The following is a 12567-nucleotide window of genomic DNA, read 5'->3' as shown; positions in this document are numbered from 1 at the left end:
CTTTAGGGATATTGTCTATCTACTTTCTGTGATGACAACTTGTATAGTGTATGTAACTATTTGCGTCAACTTGTTTGAAAAAGGTTTTGGCAAATAATTTACTCTCTTTCACTAAGATTTCAAGATCCAGAAAATGAATAGTCAATCTATTTTTCTCACTGGTAAATTTAAGATTAACCTGATTATTATTCATTTCCGTTGAAAACTGATCAAACGATGAATCACTACCCTGCCAAATAATGATAATATCATCTATATAGCGCCTGTAGGACACCAGGTTTGCTCCAAGAGGGTTGTTGGATAGAAAATTATATTCCCAATACCCCATAAATAGATTGGCATAACTTGGAGCCAACCTGGTGCCCATAGCTGTACCTTTTTCCTGATTAAAAAACGTACCATTATAGAAGAAAAAGTTATGAGTCAGAATAAATTTAATTGCTTCTAAAATAAAACATTTCTGTTCATATTTTAATAAAATATCCTGTTCTAGAAAAAAAATTAACAGCCTTCAAACCGTCATTATGGTCAATGCAAGTATAAAGTGATGTGACATCACAGGAGGCTAACAAATAATCCTCCTGCCATGTCACACCATTGATTAAATTTAGAACATCTGTGGAGTCCTTTAGGAAAGACGGAAGTTGTTTCACAAACTTTTGTAAATATATATCTAAATACTCAGACAGATTTGCGGTAAGAGAACCCACCCCAGAAATGATGGGCCTACCTGGGGGGTTAATCAAATCCTTATGGATTTTTGGCAAACAATAAAGTAACGGAATCCTAGGATACTTGGGTAGTAGGTATTCTCGTTCTTTGTGATTTAGGATTCCATCCCCTTTGGCTTTATCTAAAAGTCGTGTCAGAGCAATTTTATATATAGTAGTTGGATCATTGATTAATTTTTTATAGGTGTGTTGATCTTTAATAATGTCATCACACATTAGTGTGTAATTTGCACTGTCCATGATCACAATCCTGCCGCCCTTGTCGGCAGGCTTTATGATAATGTCCTTGTTGTCTTCTAGATCCCTAACAATACTCAATTGTTTCTTAGTTAAGTTATTAATAGTGGGTTTTGATTTTCTATCAGATATATTTTCTATGTCTATTAATATTAATTTTTCAAAGGATTGAATAATTGGACCCTTTTCATGTTTAGGGTAAAATTTTGACTTATTCTTGAGAGTAGTATGACAAAAATCATTATCAGATGTTAGTACAGTTGATGCTGCTTTTTCAGCACCTGTTTGTAAAAACCATTTTTTGACAGTAAGATTTCTCACAAATTTATGTGCATCAATAAATGTACTAAATTTATTTAGTTTCTTGGTTGGGGCAAAGGAAAGTCCCTTCCCTAAAATATCCATATGTTCTTTGTCAAGAGGGCTTTTGCTTAGATTAAAAATACCTAAATTAGGAGTTAAACTTTTATTTTTATTTACACTCTTGATTTTTTTGGATCACCTATGTCCCCCTCTTACCTCACTTTCTGATGCCCGTCTTTTTCGTAAGCTTCTTTGTGGAAGGGGGCTTTGGTAATTGTTTTGACCATGTCCTAAAAAAGGAACTGTTAAATTTGGTTGTTCTCTATTATTATCTGCCACCCTATAGTCTATATTTGTCTGATTTGATAATGGGGCATATCTATTTGACAATCTTAGGTCCTCATCAGAGCGGTAAATTTGTATATTGGTATTCTCATAAGTTTTATTAAAGGAGGGGTAAGATCTATATTCACCAGAATGAGTGTATGATTGTGTAGAAGGGGAATTATATTGCCTTCGCTCATGTGGATTTCATGTACTTGTTTTATTTGACGAGACAAAATGATTGTTAGAATTTTGTCTATTATGTACCCCACGTGAAGCATCATACTGATTATTCCAATTAGAATTTTGTGTATGGTGTCTTCCATATGAGTTAGACAAGTGACCTTTTTCCCTATTGTAGAATTGTCTTGGTGAATAATTTTCACTTTGTTTTTTCTTAAGTAGAGGATCTACTTCATTATCCTGATAGTTAGATCTATTGGATGTCGAATAATGCCTATTACTTTGTGAACCTCTTGGTTCATTTCGAATATTTGCATTTTTTTATTAGTTTTAGGCTGTTCTAACAGTTTTTTATCCTCACTTCTCCACTTGTGTGATTTATAGTTATCCCAATTAGGGTTATTCAAATATGTAAGGTAATCTTCCCTGTCTCTATCAAATTTTTTAACTTTGAATTTCTTCTTTAGTACTACTCAAGACCTTTTTAATTTCTCTTTCTCTTTCTATATAATCTGTACTATCCATAAATATGTTTAACTGGACTTCCAATTCCTTTATTTCTAATTCTAATTTGGTCAGAATTTCATTTTTATAATTTTTAATCAACCTAAGCAAACTAAAAGATGCTTCTTCTAAAATTTCGTTCCATTTCTTTTTAAAATTAATGTCTTCCACTTTAAAAGCACATTCTTTTTTAATTCTAAGCCCTCGTGGTACTCTTTTTTTGTTCTAAATATTTTTCTATAAATATAAATTAAGTCCTATGTTTTAATTCTGAAAGCAGTTTTTCTTCAAGTTCCTTCATTAATTTAAACAAATTATCGTCATTTTGATTGGCAACCTGAGATCTATCAGAAAAAATATCATAAATACCTTTGTAGATATCTTCTCTGTATTTTTGTATTAAAACTGGACAAAAAAATCCAGAAAAAAATCTTTGAATCATAAGTGCTACAAAAAGCTTAAAATAGGTGACATACAATATTTAAACAAATGTGTATTTGTGTAAAATACTGAACACTATGTGAAAAAAACTAAAAAATGTGAACAAATGTGAGAAGAAAGGCCTAATAGGCTGCAAAGTCTAATACTTTGAATATTTAAAATAAGTTAATCAAATCAGCAGCCAATAAAAGGCTAAATAAAAACAAACAAAAGGATATAGTGCAAAAACTACATACATTTTATATAACAACTGATAAAAATAGACTCAAAAAAACACTCTACATGCGTTGATCAGGCGCAATATAAAGTGTAGCATATAATGATACAATAGAGAACAAATTATTGCAACAATAAAATTGTAACAATTGAGAGGAGACTGATGATCGAATTGAAGGTACAGGTGATTTCCAAACAAGCACGGAGATGAATTCGAACGATAAGCCAGACAGGATGTCGAGATTTGAAGCTGGAATGAAATAAAGAATCCGGATCACACAGCAGAAGTGATACCAAATAAAGGTTTTCACTTTTACTTACACCGGGTCTGGTGAAAAGGTGTCCGAATGTCCCTTCAGTGGCTAACGGCTCCCAACAATATATTCTTTCTGGCGACCAAGTGATTTGGTGATCAGCTGGAACATTCACTGGCTGGCGGCTCCCAACAGTATATCTTCCCTAGGGGCAATATGATTTGGTGATCAACTGGAACATTCGTCCGATTCACTCTCTGGCCGGATGGTAACTGTAGACAAAGACTACGGAAGCCTTAGGGAGACAAATTTAGAACACAAGAGCAACGCGTTTCAACCCGCAGTGGGTCTTTTTCAAGCTCTAGATGTACAACAACAGTCCCAATTTAAAGGTAGTGCGATAAGCCGATTGGCTTAGAAACAAAGGAGTTTCTTTTCAAGGAATGCTAGACATATCAGCAATATTTCGATCTCTAAAAGTTGCAGATATTATAATACAACTAATTTATAACAACTTGCATATATTGTTATAACATATAATCAATATATTAGCGATATTTTGACTTCTTAACTATTGTGAAAATCAAAACCTTATATAATTCGTTATATCCATCGAATAATATTGGGCAAATAGCCTACCGTATAATAAATATATTAATAAATAATTATATATAGAATATATTAAACAAAATATAATACATTTATGCAGATTTGCACATCACCTATCGTTTATTCTTTATTTTATTATAAAAATTAAATAGAAAAACAAAAAGAACATGAAAGAAGGGGGGTGTACAATAAGCTAAAAAAGCTAAAAAATAGGCTTAAAAATATATATGCTAATATATATATATATATATATATATATTGGGGGGGTGTCAATAAACTGAGAAATATATATATATATACACAATACGTTATGAGAACCTTAAAAATATTAAAAATATATGGTATTTTCGAGACACTATATGTTCAACTAATTCATTGTTTATAAACCATATAATTATTATATTATAAATACTTAAAAGATAATGAATGTAATTCATCAAAAATGATTTATTTGTCTCAGATCTATATATATTAATATGGAGAGTATAAATACTTAAAAATAATGAATGTAATTAATAAAAATAGTGAATGTAATTAATAACATTTTTTTTATATTTGTCTTCAATCATTATATATGGAAAGTATTTAGGATAATATATAAAATGATAGAAATCAAAGAGTAGCCAAACAAAATTGATTAATATTGATTAAGATGGTATATATAAATTATCTTAAAAACTAATGTTAATCTATGTTAATCCAATGTTAATTTTATGTTATATGTAACCTCTTTCTTAATCGTTTAAATAGCATCCAATATCAAATTCCAGATTTAGGCCCTTAGGTTGTAAAGTTTTTAGGTCAAAAATCCATTTACTCTCCCTTTTTAATAGATCATTTTGTATATTGCCCCCTCTCCAGTTTTTTTTAGCCTTTTCAATGCCCATAAATGAAAAATGGTTCTCTTACCGCAAATCTGTCTGAGTATTTAGATATATATTTACAAAAGTTTGTGAAACAACTTCCGTCTTTCCTAAAGGACTCCACAGATGTTCTAAATTTAATAAATGGTGTGACATGGCAGGAGGATTATTTGTTAGCCTCCTGTGATGTCACATCACTTTATACTTGCATTGACCATAATGACGGTTTGAAGGCTGTTAATTTTTTTCTAGAACAGGATATTTTATTAAAATATGAACAGAAATGTTTTATTTTAGAATCAATTAAATTTATTCTGACTCATAACTTTTTCTTCTATAATGGTAAGTTTTTTAATCAGGAAAAAGGTACAGCTATGGGCAACAGGTTTGCTCCAAGTTATGCCAATCTATTTATGGGGTATTGGGAATATAATTTTCTATCCAACAACCCTCTTGGAGCAAACCTGGTGTCCTACAGGCGCTATATAGATGATATTATCATTATTTGGCAGGGTAGTGATTCATCGTTTGATCAGTTTTTAACGGAAATGAATAATAATCAGGTTAATCTTAAATTTACCAGTGAGAAAAATAGATCGACTATTCATTTTCTGGATGTTGAAATCTTAGTGAAAGAGAGTAAATTATTTGCCAAAACCTTTTTCAAACAAGTTGACGCAAATAGTTACATACACTATAATCACAGAAAGTGGATAGACAATATCCCTAAAGGACAGTTTCTACGTATTCGTAAAAATTGTACTGACATTAAAGACTTTGATATCCAATCACAAATAATGAAACAATTTGAAAATAGGGGTTATAATATGTCTCATATTGAGAAAACATTGGAAGAGGTCAGATTAGTGGACAGAACTTCTTTACTAATTCCAAAGGAGAAAAAAAGAAAGAATTATGTTGGAAATGCAAATAAAAAAGATAATATTTTTATTCCTTTTGTTACTAATTATAGTCAAGATAAGTTTTTACTAGAAAAAATTTAAACAAACATTTGAGTTTATTAAGGAATGATGAACATTTGGGCCCCCTTTTACCATTAAAACCACAGATTATTTACAAAAAGGCACCAAATTTAAAAACCATTTTAGCACCGACTGAAAATAAGATCAAAAAGAGACCCAGTAACCAGATAGATATTGAAGGTAATAATTTACAAGGCTTTTATCCTTGCCTAACTTGCAAATCCTGTGAACATTCCAGCAAAAATAAAGAATTTAAGTCCAATACTACTGGTAAGGTATACAAAATCAATGAGGTAATTTGTTGCTCAGATATTAACGTAATTTATATTATCCAATGTAAATGAGGTCTACAATATGTAGGTTAAACCACTAGGCCCCTACGCACCCGCATCAGAGAGCATATTTGGTCCATAGAAAACTTTACCCATAAAAGAAACAAAGATTTGCCAATTCCAAAACATTTTGGAATATGTAATAAGGGGAATCTCAACCATTTTTCATTTATGGGCATTGAAAAGGCTAAAAAAAACTGGAGAGGGGGCAATATACAAAATGATCTATTAAAAAGGGAGAGTAAATGGATTTTTGACCTAAAAACTTTACAACCTAAGGGCCTAAATCTGGAATTTGATATTGGATGCTATTTAAACGATTAAGAAAGAGGTTACAAATAACATAAAATTAACATTGGATTAACATAGATTAATATTAGTTTTTAAGATAATTTATATATACCATATTAATCAATATTAATCAATTTTGTTTGGCTACTTTTTGATTTCTATCACTTTATATATCATCCTAAATACTTTCCATATATAATGATTGAAGACAACTATAAATGTTTTTTTTATTAATTACATTCACTATTTTTATTAATTACATTCATTATTTTTAAATATTTATACTCTCCATATTAATATATATAGATCTGAGACAAATAAATCATTTTTGATGAATTACATTCATTATCTTTTAAGTATTTATAATGTAATAATTATATGGTTTATAAACAATGAATTAGTTGAACATATAGTGTCTCGAAAATACCATATATTTTTAATATTTTTAAGGTTCTCATAACGTATTGTGTATATATATATATATATATATATATATTTCTCAGTTTATTGACCCCCCTCCAATATATATATATATATATATATATATATATATTAGCATATATATTTTTTTAAGCCTATTTTTTTAGCTTTTTTAGCTTATTGTACACCCCCTTCTTTCATGTTCTTTTTGTTTTTCTATTTAATTTTTATAATAAAATAAAGAATAAACGATAGGTGATGTGCAAATCTGCATACATTTATTATATTTTGTTTAATATATTCTATATATAATTAATTATTGTTTTTTTTTTTATATTACGATAGGCTATTTGCCCAATATTATTCGATGGATATAATGTATTATATAAGGTTTTGATTTTCACAATAGTTAAGAAATCAAAATATCCCTAATATATTGATTATATGTTATAACAATATATGCAAGTTGTTATAAATTAGTTGTATTATAATATCTGCAATGTTTAGAGATCGAAATGTCTAGCGTTCCTTGAAAAGAAACTCCTTTGTTTCTAAGCCAATCGGCTTATCGCACTACCTTTAAATTGGGACTGTTGTTGTACATCTAGAGCTTGAAAAAGACCCACTGCGGGTTGAAACGCGTTGCTCTTGTGTTCTAAATTTGTCTCCCTAAGGCTTCCGTAGTCTTTGTCTACAGTTACCCTCTGGCCAGAGAGTGAATCGGACGAATGTTCCAGTTGATCACCAAATCATATTGCCGCTAGGGAGGATATACTGTTTGGAGCCGCCAGCCAGTGAATGTTCCAGCTGATCACCAAATCGCTTGGTCGTCAGAATATATTGTTGGGAGCCGTTAGCCACTGAAGGGACATTCGGACACCTTTTCACCAGACCCGGTGTAAGTAAAAGTGAAAACCTTTATTTGGTATCCCTTCTGCTGTGTGTGATCCGGCTTCTTTATTTCATTCCAGCTTCAAATCTCGACATCCTGTCTGGCTTATCGTTCGAATTCATCTCCGTGCTTGTTTGGAAATCACCTGTACCTTCAATTCGATCATCAGTCTCCTCTCAATTGTTACAATTTTATTGTTGCAATAATTTGTTCTCTATTGTATCATTATATGCTACACTTTATATTGGGCCTGATTAACGCATGTAGAGTGTTTTTTTGAGTCTATTTTTCTCAGTTGTTATATAAAATTTATGTAGTTTTTGCACTATATTCTTTTGTTTGTTTTTATTTAGCCTTTTATTGGCTGCTGATTTGATTCACTTATTTTAAATATTCAAAGTATTAGACTTTGCAGCCTATTAGGCCTTTCTTCTCACATTTGTTCACATTTTTTAGTTTTTTTCACATAGTGTTCAGTATTTTACACAAATACACATTTGTTTAAATATTGTATGTCACCTATTTTAAGCTTTTTGTAGCGCTTATGATTCAAAGATTTTTTCTGGATTTTTTTGTCCAGTTTTGACCACTGACACCAACCTTCTTTGCTGGGGAGCAGTCTAAGACTTGTTCAGGGTGCAGGGACTATGGTCTCGAGAGGAATCTGCTCTCCCAAAAAACATCTTGGGGTTGAGAGCGATTTACAATGCTCTGATGGCTTAGCCTCAGTTGTCCTTAGCCCGGTTTGTCAGGTTCCAGGCAGACAACATTTCCTCATTGGTTTACGTCTACCTCCAGGGAGGACCGTGGGGTCTCTTAACCATAAGGGGTGGCTCGGATTGTTCAGTGGGCGGAAGCTCACAATTGCTGTCTTTCTGCTATCCACATTTCAGGGGTGGATAACTGGGAAGCGGCTTTCCGGAGCAGACAGATATTTCTTCCCGGGAGTTGGCCCTCCTTCGGGAGGTGTTCTCCAGGTTAACTTCAAGAGGGGGTTGCCGGAGCTGGATCTGATGGCATCTAGGCAGAACGCCAAGCTTCCAAGGTACAATTCAAGCTCAAGAGATCCATTACCTCCTGTATGGTCTCGCAGGATCTGGTATGCAGACCTAGTGAAGATGTCATCTTTTTCACCTTGGAGGTTGCCTCTGAGAAATAACCTTCTAACTCGGGCTCCATTCCTTCTTTTGAATCTCTTTTCTCTGAAGCTGACTGCTTGGAGATTGAACGCTTAGTCTGTCTAAGCGTGGTCTTTCTGAGTTGGTCATTGAGACCATGTTTCAGGCTTGCAAGCCTGTTACTTGAAAGATTTTCAATAAGATATGGCGTAAATATCTTTATGGGTTTGAATCCAAGGGTTACTCTCGGAGTAGGGTCAGGATTCTTAGAATTTTGTCCTTTCTTCAGGAACTGGAGAAGGGTTTATCAGTCAGTACCCGTAAGGGTCAGATTTCTGCTTTATCTGTGCGTCTGGCGGACGTGCCAGATATGCAGTCTTTTTGTCAGGCCCTTGTCAGAATAAGGCCTGTGTTTAAGTCTGTTGCTCCTCCTTGAAACCTTAACCTTGTTCTTAAGGTTTTGCAGCTGGCTCCGTTTTGAGCCATTGCATTCCATAGCTATTAAGATGTTATCTTGGAAGGTTTTGTTTCTTATTGCTATCTCTTCTGCTTGGAGAGTGTCGGAACTCTCAGCTTGCAGTGTGATTCGCCTTATCTTAGCTTTCATGCCGATAAGGCGGTTCTTCATGCTAAGTTAAGGTTTCCTTCCTAAAGTTGTTTTGGGCAGAAATATTAATCAGGAAATTGTTGTTCCTTCTCTATGTTTTAGTCCTTATCATAAGGAACATGTGTTGCACAATTTGGATGATGTGCGTGCTTTAAAAGTTTATTTACATTCTTCTGCCCTGTTTGTTTCTCTGGGAAATGTGAAAGTTTCTACTTCTCTTTCTCTCTGGTTGAGAAGTTTAATTTGTTTTGCTTATGGAGACTGCTGGTCAGCAGCCTTCTGAGACAATTACGGCTCATTGCACGAGAGTTGTTTTCCTCTTCTTGGGCTTTCAAAAATGAAGTTTCTGTAGAACAAATTTGCAAGGCTGCAACTGGGTCTTCTCTGTTTACTTTTTTCAAATTTTTTAAATTTGATACTTTTGTCTCGGCTGAGGCTTCTTTTGGGAGAAAGGTTCTTCAAGCTGTGGTGCCTTTTGTTTAGGTTCCCTGTCTTGTCCCTCCCTATTCATCTGTGTCCTCTAGCTTGGGTATTGATTCCCAACAGTAATTGATGAATCCGTGGACTCATCATATCTTAGGAAAGAAAACAGAATTTATGCTTACCTGATAAATCTATTTCTTTCCGGATATGGTGAGTCCACGGCCCCGCTCTTTATTTTAAGACAGTTATTTGACTAAACCTCAGGCACCTCTACACCTTGTGTTACTCCTTTTTTCTCCATTTCTCTTTGGTCGAATGACTGTGGGTTGTGGGAAGGGAAGTGATACTTAAAGTGATGGTAAATGTAACTATAGTTGAGTTAATATTTTGGAAGTAGCACAGTGATGCTTTTGTTTTTTTTAAATAAACTTTTTTTCTTACAAAATTTTCATCTATAAATGCGCTCCGTTACTTGTTCCCTGACTGCCTCCCTGTGAGAATTTCAGAAATCTCTGTTTGATTGACAGGTGCATCATCCAATCGGGACTGCACCATACGCCCTATGTAAATCTGGTATTAGCACGCTCCCGTGCTTGGAGTTTTCAATTGCATCAGCAGAACTTCAATTGCGCAAGTGCAGTTGCAGTCACGATCTCGCCGCTGCTTACAATAAAACACTACATTACCCTGTCAGTATCGTTTCACAAATTCACTGTTTACAGCAGAGCAGAAGACAGTACTAAAGAATCCCCCCATGTGCCGCCCCTCCCCCCCCAAACGTGCTTATAATCTAAGTATCAGCAAATAAAATAAAAGTGCTATTACATTAAAAATTATTACTGCACCGTTTAAACTTTTCACCACTGTTGTAAGCAGTGACAGGGTAATGTAGTATTTTACTCTAAGCAGCGGCAAGATCGTGGCTGCAACTGCATTTGTGCAATTGAAGTTCTGCTGATGCAATTGAAAACTCCAAGCACGGGAGCGTGCTAATACCAGATTTACATAGGGCGTATGGTGCAGTCCCGATTGGATGATGCACCTGTCAATCAAACAGAGATTTCTGAAATTCTCACAGGGAGGCAGTCAGGGAACAGGTAACGGAGCGCATTTATAAATGAAAATTTTGTAAGAAAAAAAGTTTATTTAAAAAAAACAAAAGCATCACTGTGCTTATATTAAGTAATACTTCTAAAATATTAACTCAACTATAGTTACATTTACCATCACTTTAACAGCTTTGCTGTGGTGCTCTTTGCCGCCTCCTGCTGGCCAGGAGTGCTATTCCCAACAGTAATTGATGATGCCGTGGACTCACCATATCCGGAAAGAAATAGATTTATCAGGTAAGCATAAATCCTGTTTTTTACATTTGCAGTATATATTTTATGATACATTTACAGTATATATTGTGTAAATATGTTTCAAAAACATGCCCCCTCCACACTGCCGCAATCTGCATTTACTAGTAATGTAGGCAGAGTGTTTAAAAGGCAGTGATTCCTATAGTTTCCTATGGAAGGCACATTGCCACTAGTCTGAACAACGAGGGTCAGTCCAATTTTTTATAATATTTCACCCAGCCGGTGGCTTGCAAGACTGCCAATACTGACATGAGTATTTCTCTCGCATCTGACAATCTTTTGAACATTGGGCCCTATGTCTCCTTATAGCAGACATACTCTGTTCTCTCTTGCTTGCATATCTTGTAGCATGTGTCCCTCACCCAGAAGTAAATGTCAGTTTAATTTTATGTGTGTTCCAGATAATCAAGGGATTAAACAACTGCTGTGCAAAAGATTTGCAACTTTGATTTGAATCCTTGAATGTCCTTGTAAGCTGTAATTACTTTTAAGAAAAATCATAGGTAAAGAAATTACAACAGCATTAATTCCTATTTATTTTTGTAATTTACAAATACGGGATCCCTGGGAAATCCTTAAACATATTCCCTAATGTCCATTAAACTGCCCTTCAGCCTTAGCATGAAGACTGGGTATAGGTGTAGGGTCATAGCTTGTCCCCTCCCCTTGTATAAGACACTAATTCCGAACAGTTAAAATGTGCTCAAGATAAAATATTGATGTCATCAATAAATAACATTATTCCCATTGTGTTTTTTTATTAACAGGTAATGTCACAAACTGCAGTAATCCTAGTCATGGTCAGCGTGCTGATGCTTATTTTAGTCTTCTTCAAAATAGAAGAAGACACGTGGGAAATTTATGTTCTGAATGTGGGAAATGTTTTACTTGGAAATCACATCTTGTTAGTCATCAGAAAACTCATACAGGAAAAAGAGGATTTTCATGTTCTGAATGTGGGAAATATTTTACTACAAAATCCTCTCTTACTAGACATCAGAAAAATCATACAGGGGAAAAAACATTTTCATGTTCTGACTGTGAGAGATGTTTTACTCTGAAATCCCATCTTATTACGCATCAGAAAATTCATACAAGAGAGAGAGGATTTTCTTCTGTTATGTGTGATCAGTCCACGGGTCATCATTACTTCTGGGATATTAGCTGCTCCCCTACAGGAAGTGCAAGAGGATTCACCCAGCAGAGTTGCTATATAGCTCCTCCCCTCTACGTCACCCCCAGTCATTCTCTTGCACCCAAAGACTAGATAGGATGTGTGAGAGGACTATGGTGATTATACTTAGTTTTTATAACTTCAATCAAAAGTTTGTTATTTTACAATAGCACCGGAGCGTGTTATTGCCTCTCTGGCAGAGTTTGAAGAAGAATCTACCAGAGTTTTTACTATGATTTTAACCGGAGTAGTTAAGATCATATTGCTGTTTCTCGGCCATCTGAGGGAGGTAAAAGCT

The 12567-nt window shown here is 34.0% G+C and overlaps 1 protein-coding gene across 2 annotated transcripts in view; it reads left to right on the top strand.

Annotated features, from left to right (window-relative positions):
* LOC128655599 (uncharacterized) overlaps nucleotides 1–12201 on the top strand; it is a 74046-nt gene extending 61845 nt beyond the window's left edge. Inside the window, exons 6-7 of one of the 2 annotated variants that reach the window (XR_008401857.1) lie at nucleotides 11497–11598; nucleotides 11863–11986. Coding sequence is in view for 1 of the 2 variants with exons in the window: in XM_053709188.1 (XP_053565163.1) it covers nucleotides 11863–12156 (294 nt within the window). In the remaining variant the exon portion in view is untranslated. Of the gene's footprint in view, nucleotides 1–11496; nucleotides 11599–11862 lie in introns of both variants that reach the window. The other variant, XM_053709188.1, reaches the window with a different exon arrangement.
* Nucleotides 12202–12567: the final 366 nt, after the last annotated feature.

This window comes from Bombina bombina, chromosome 4, assembly GCF_027579735.1.
Source record: "Bombina bombina isolate aBomBom1 chromosome 4, aBomBom1.pri, whole genome shotgun sequence".
Classification (NCBI taxonomy): domain Eukaryota; kingdom Metazoa; phylum Chordata; class Amphibia; order Anura; family Bombinatoridae; genus Bombina; species Bombina bombina.
The sequence above is the reverse complement of the archived record's forward strand: the minus strand, read 5'-3'. Positions and strand labels throughout refer to the sequence as shown.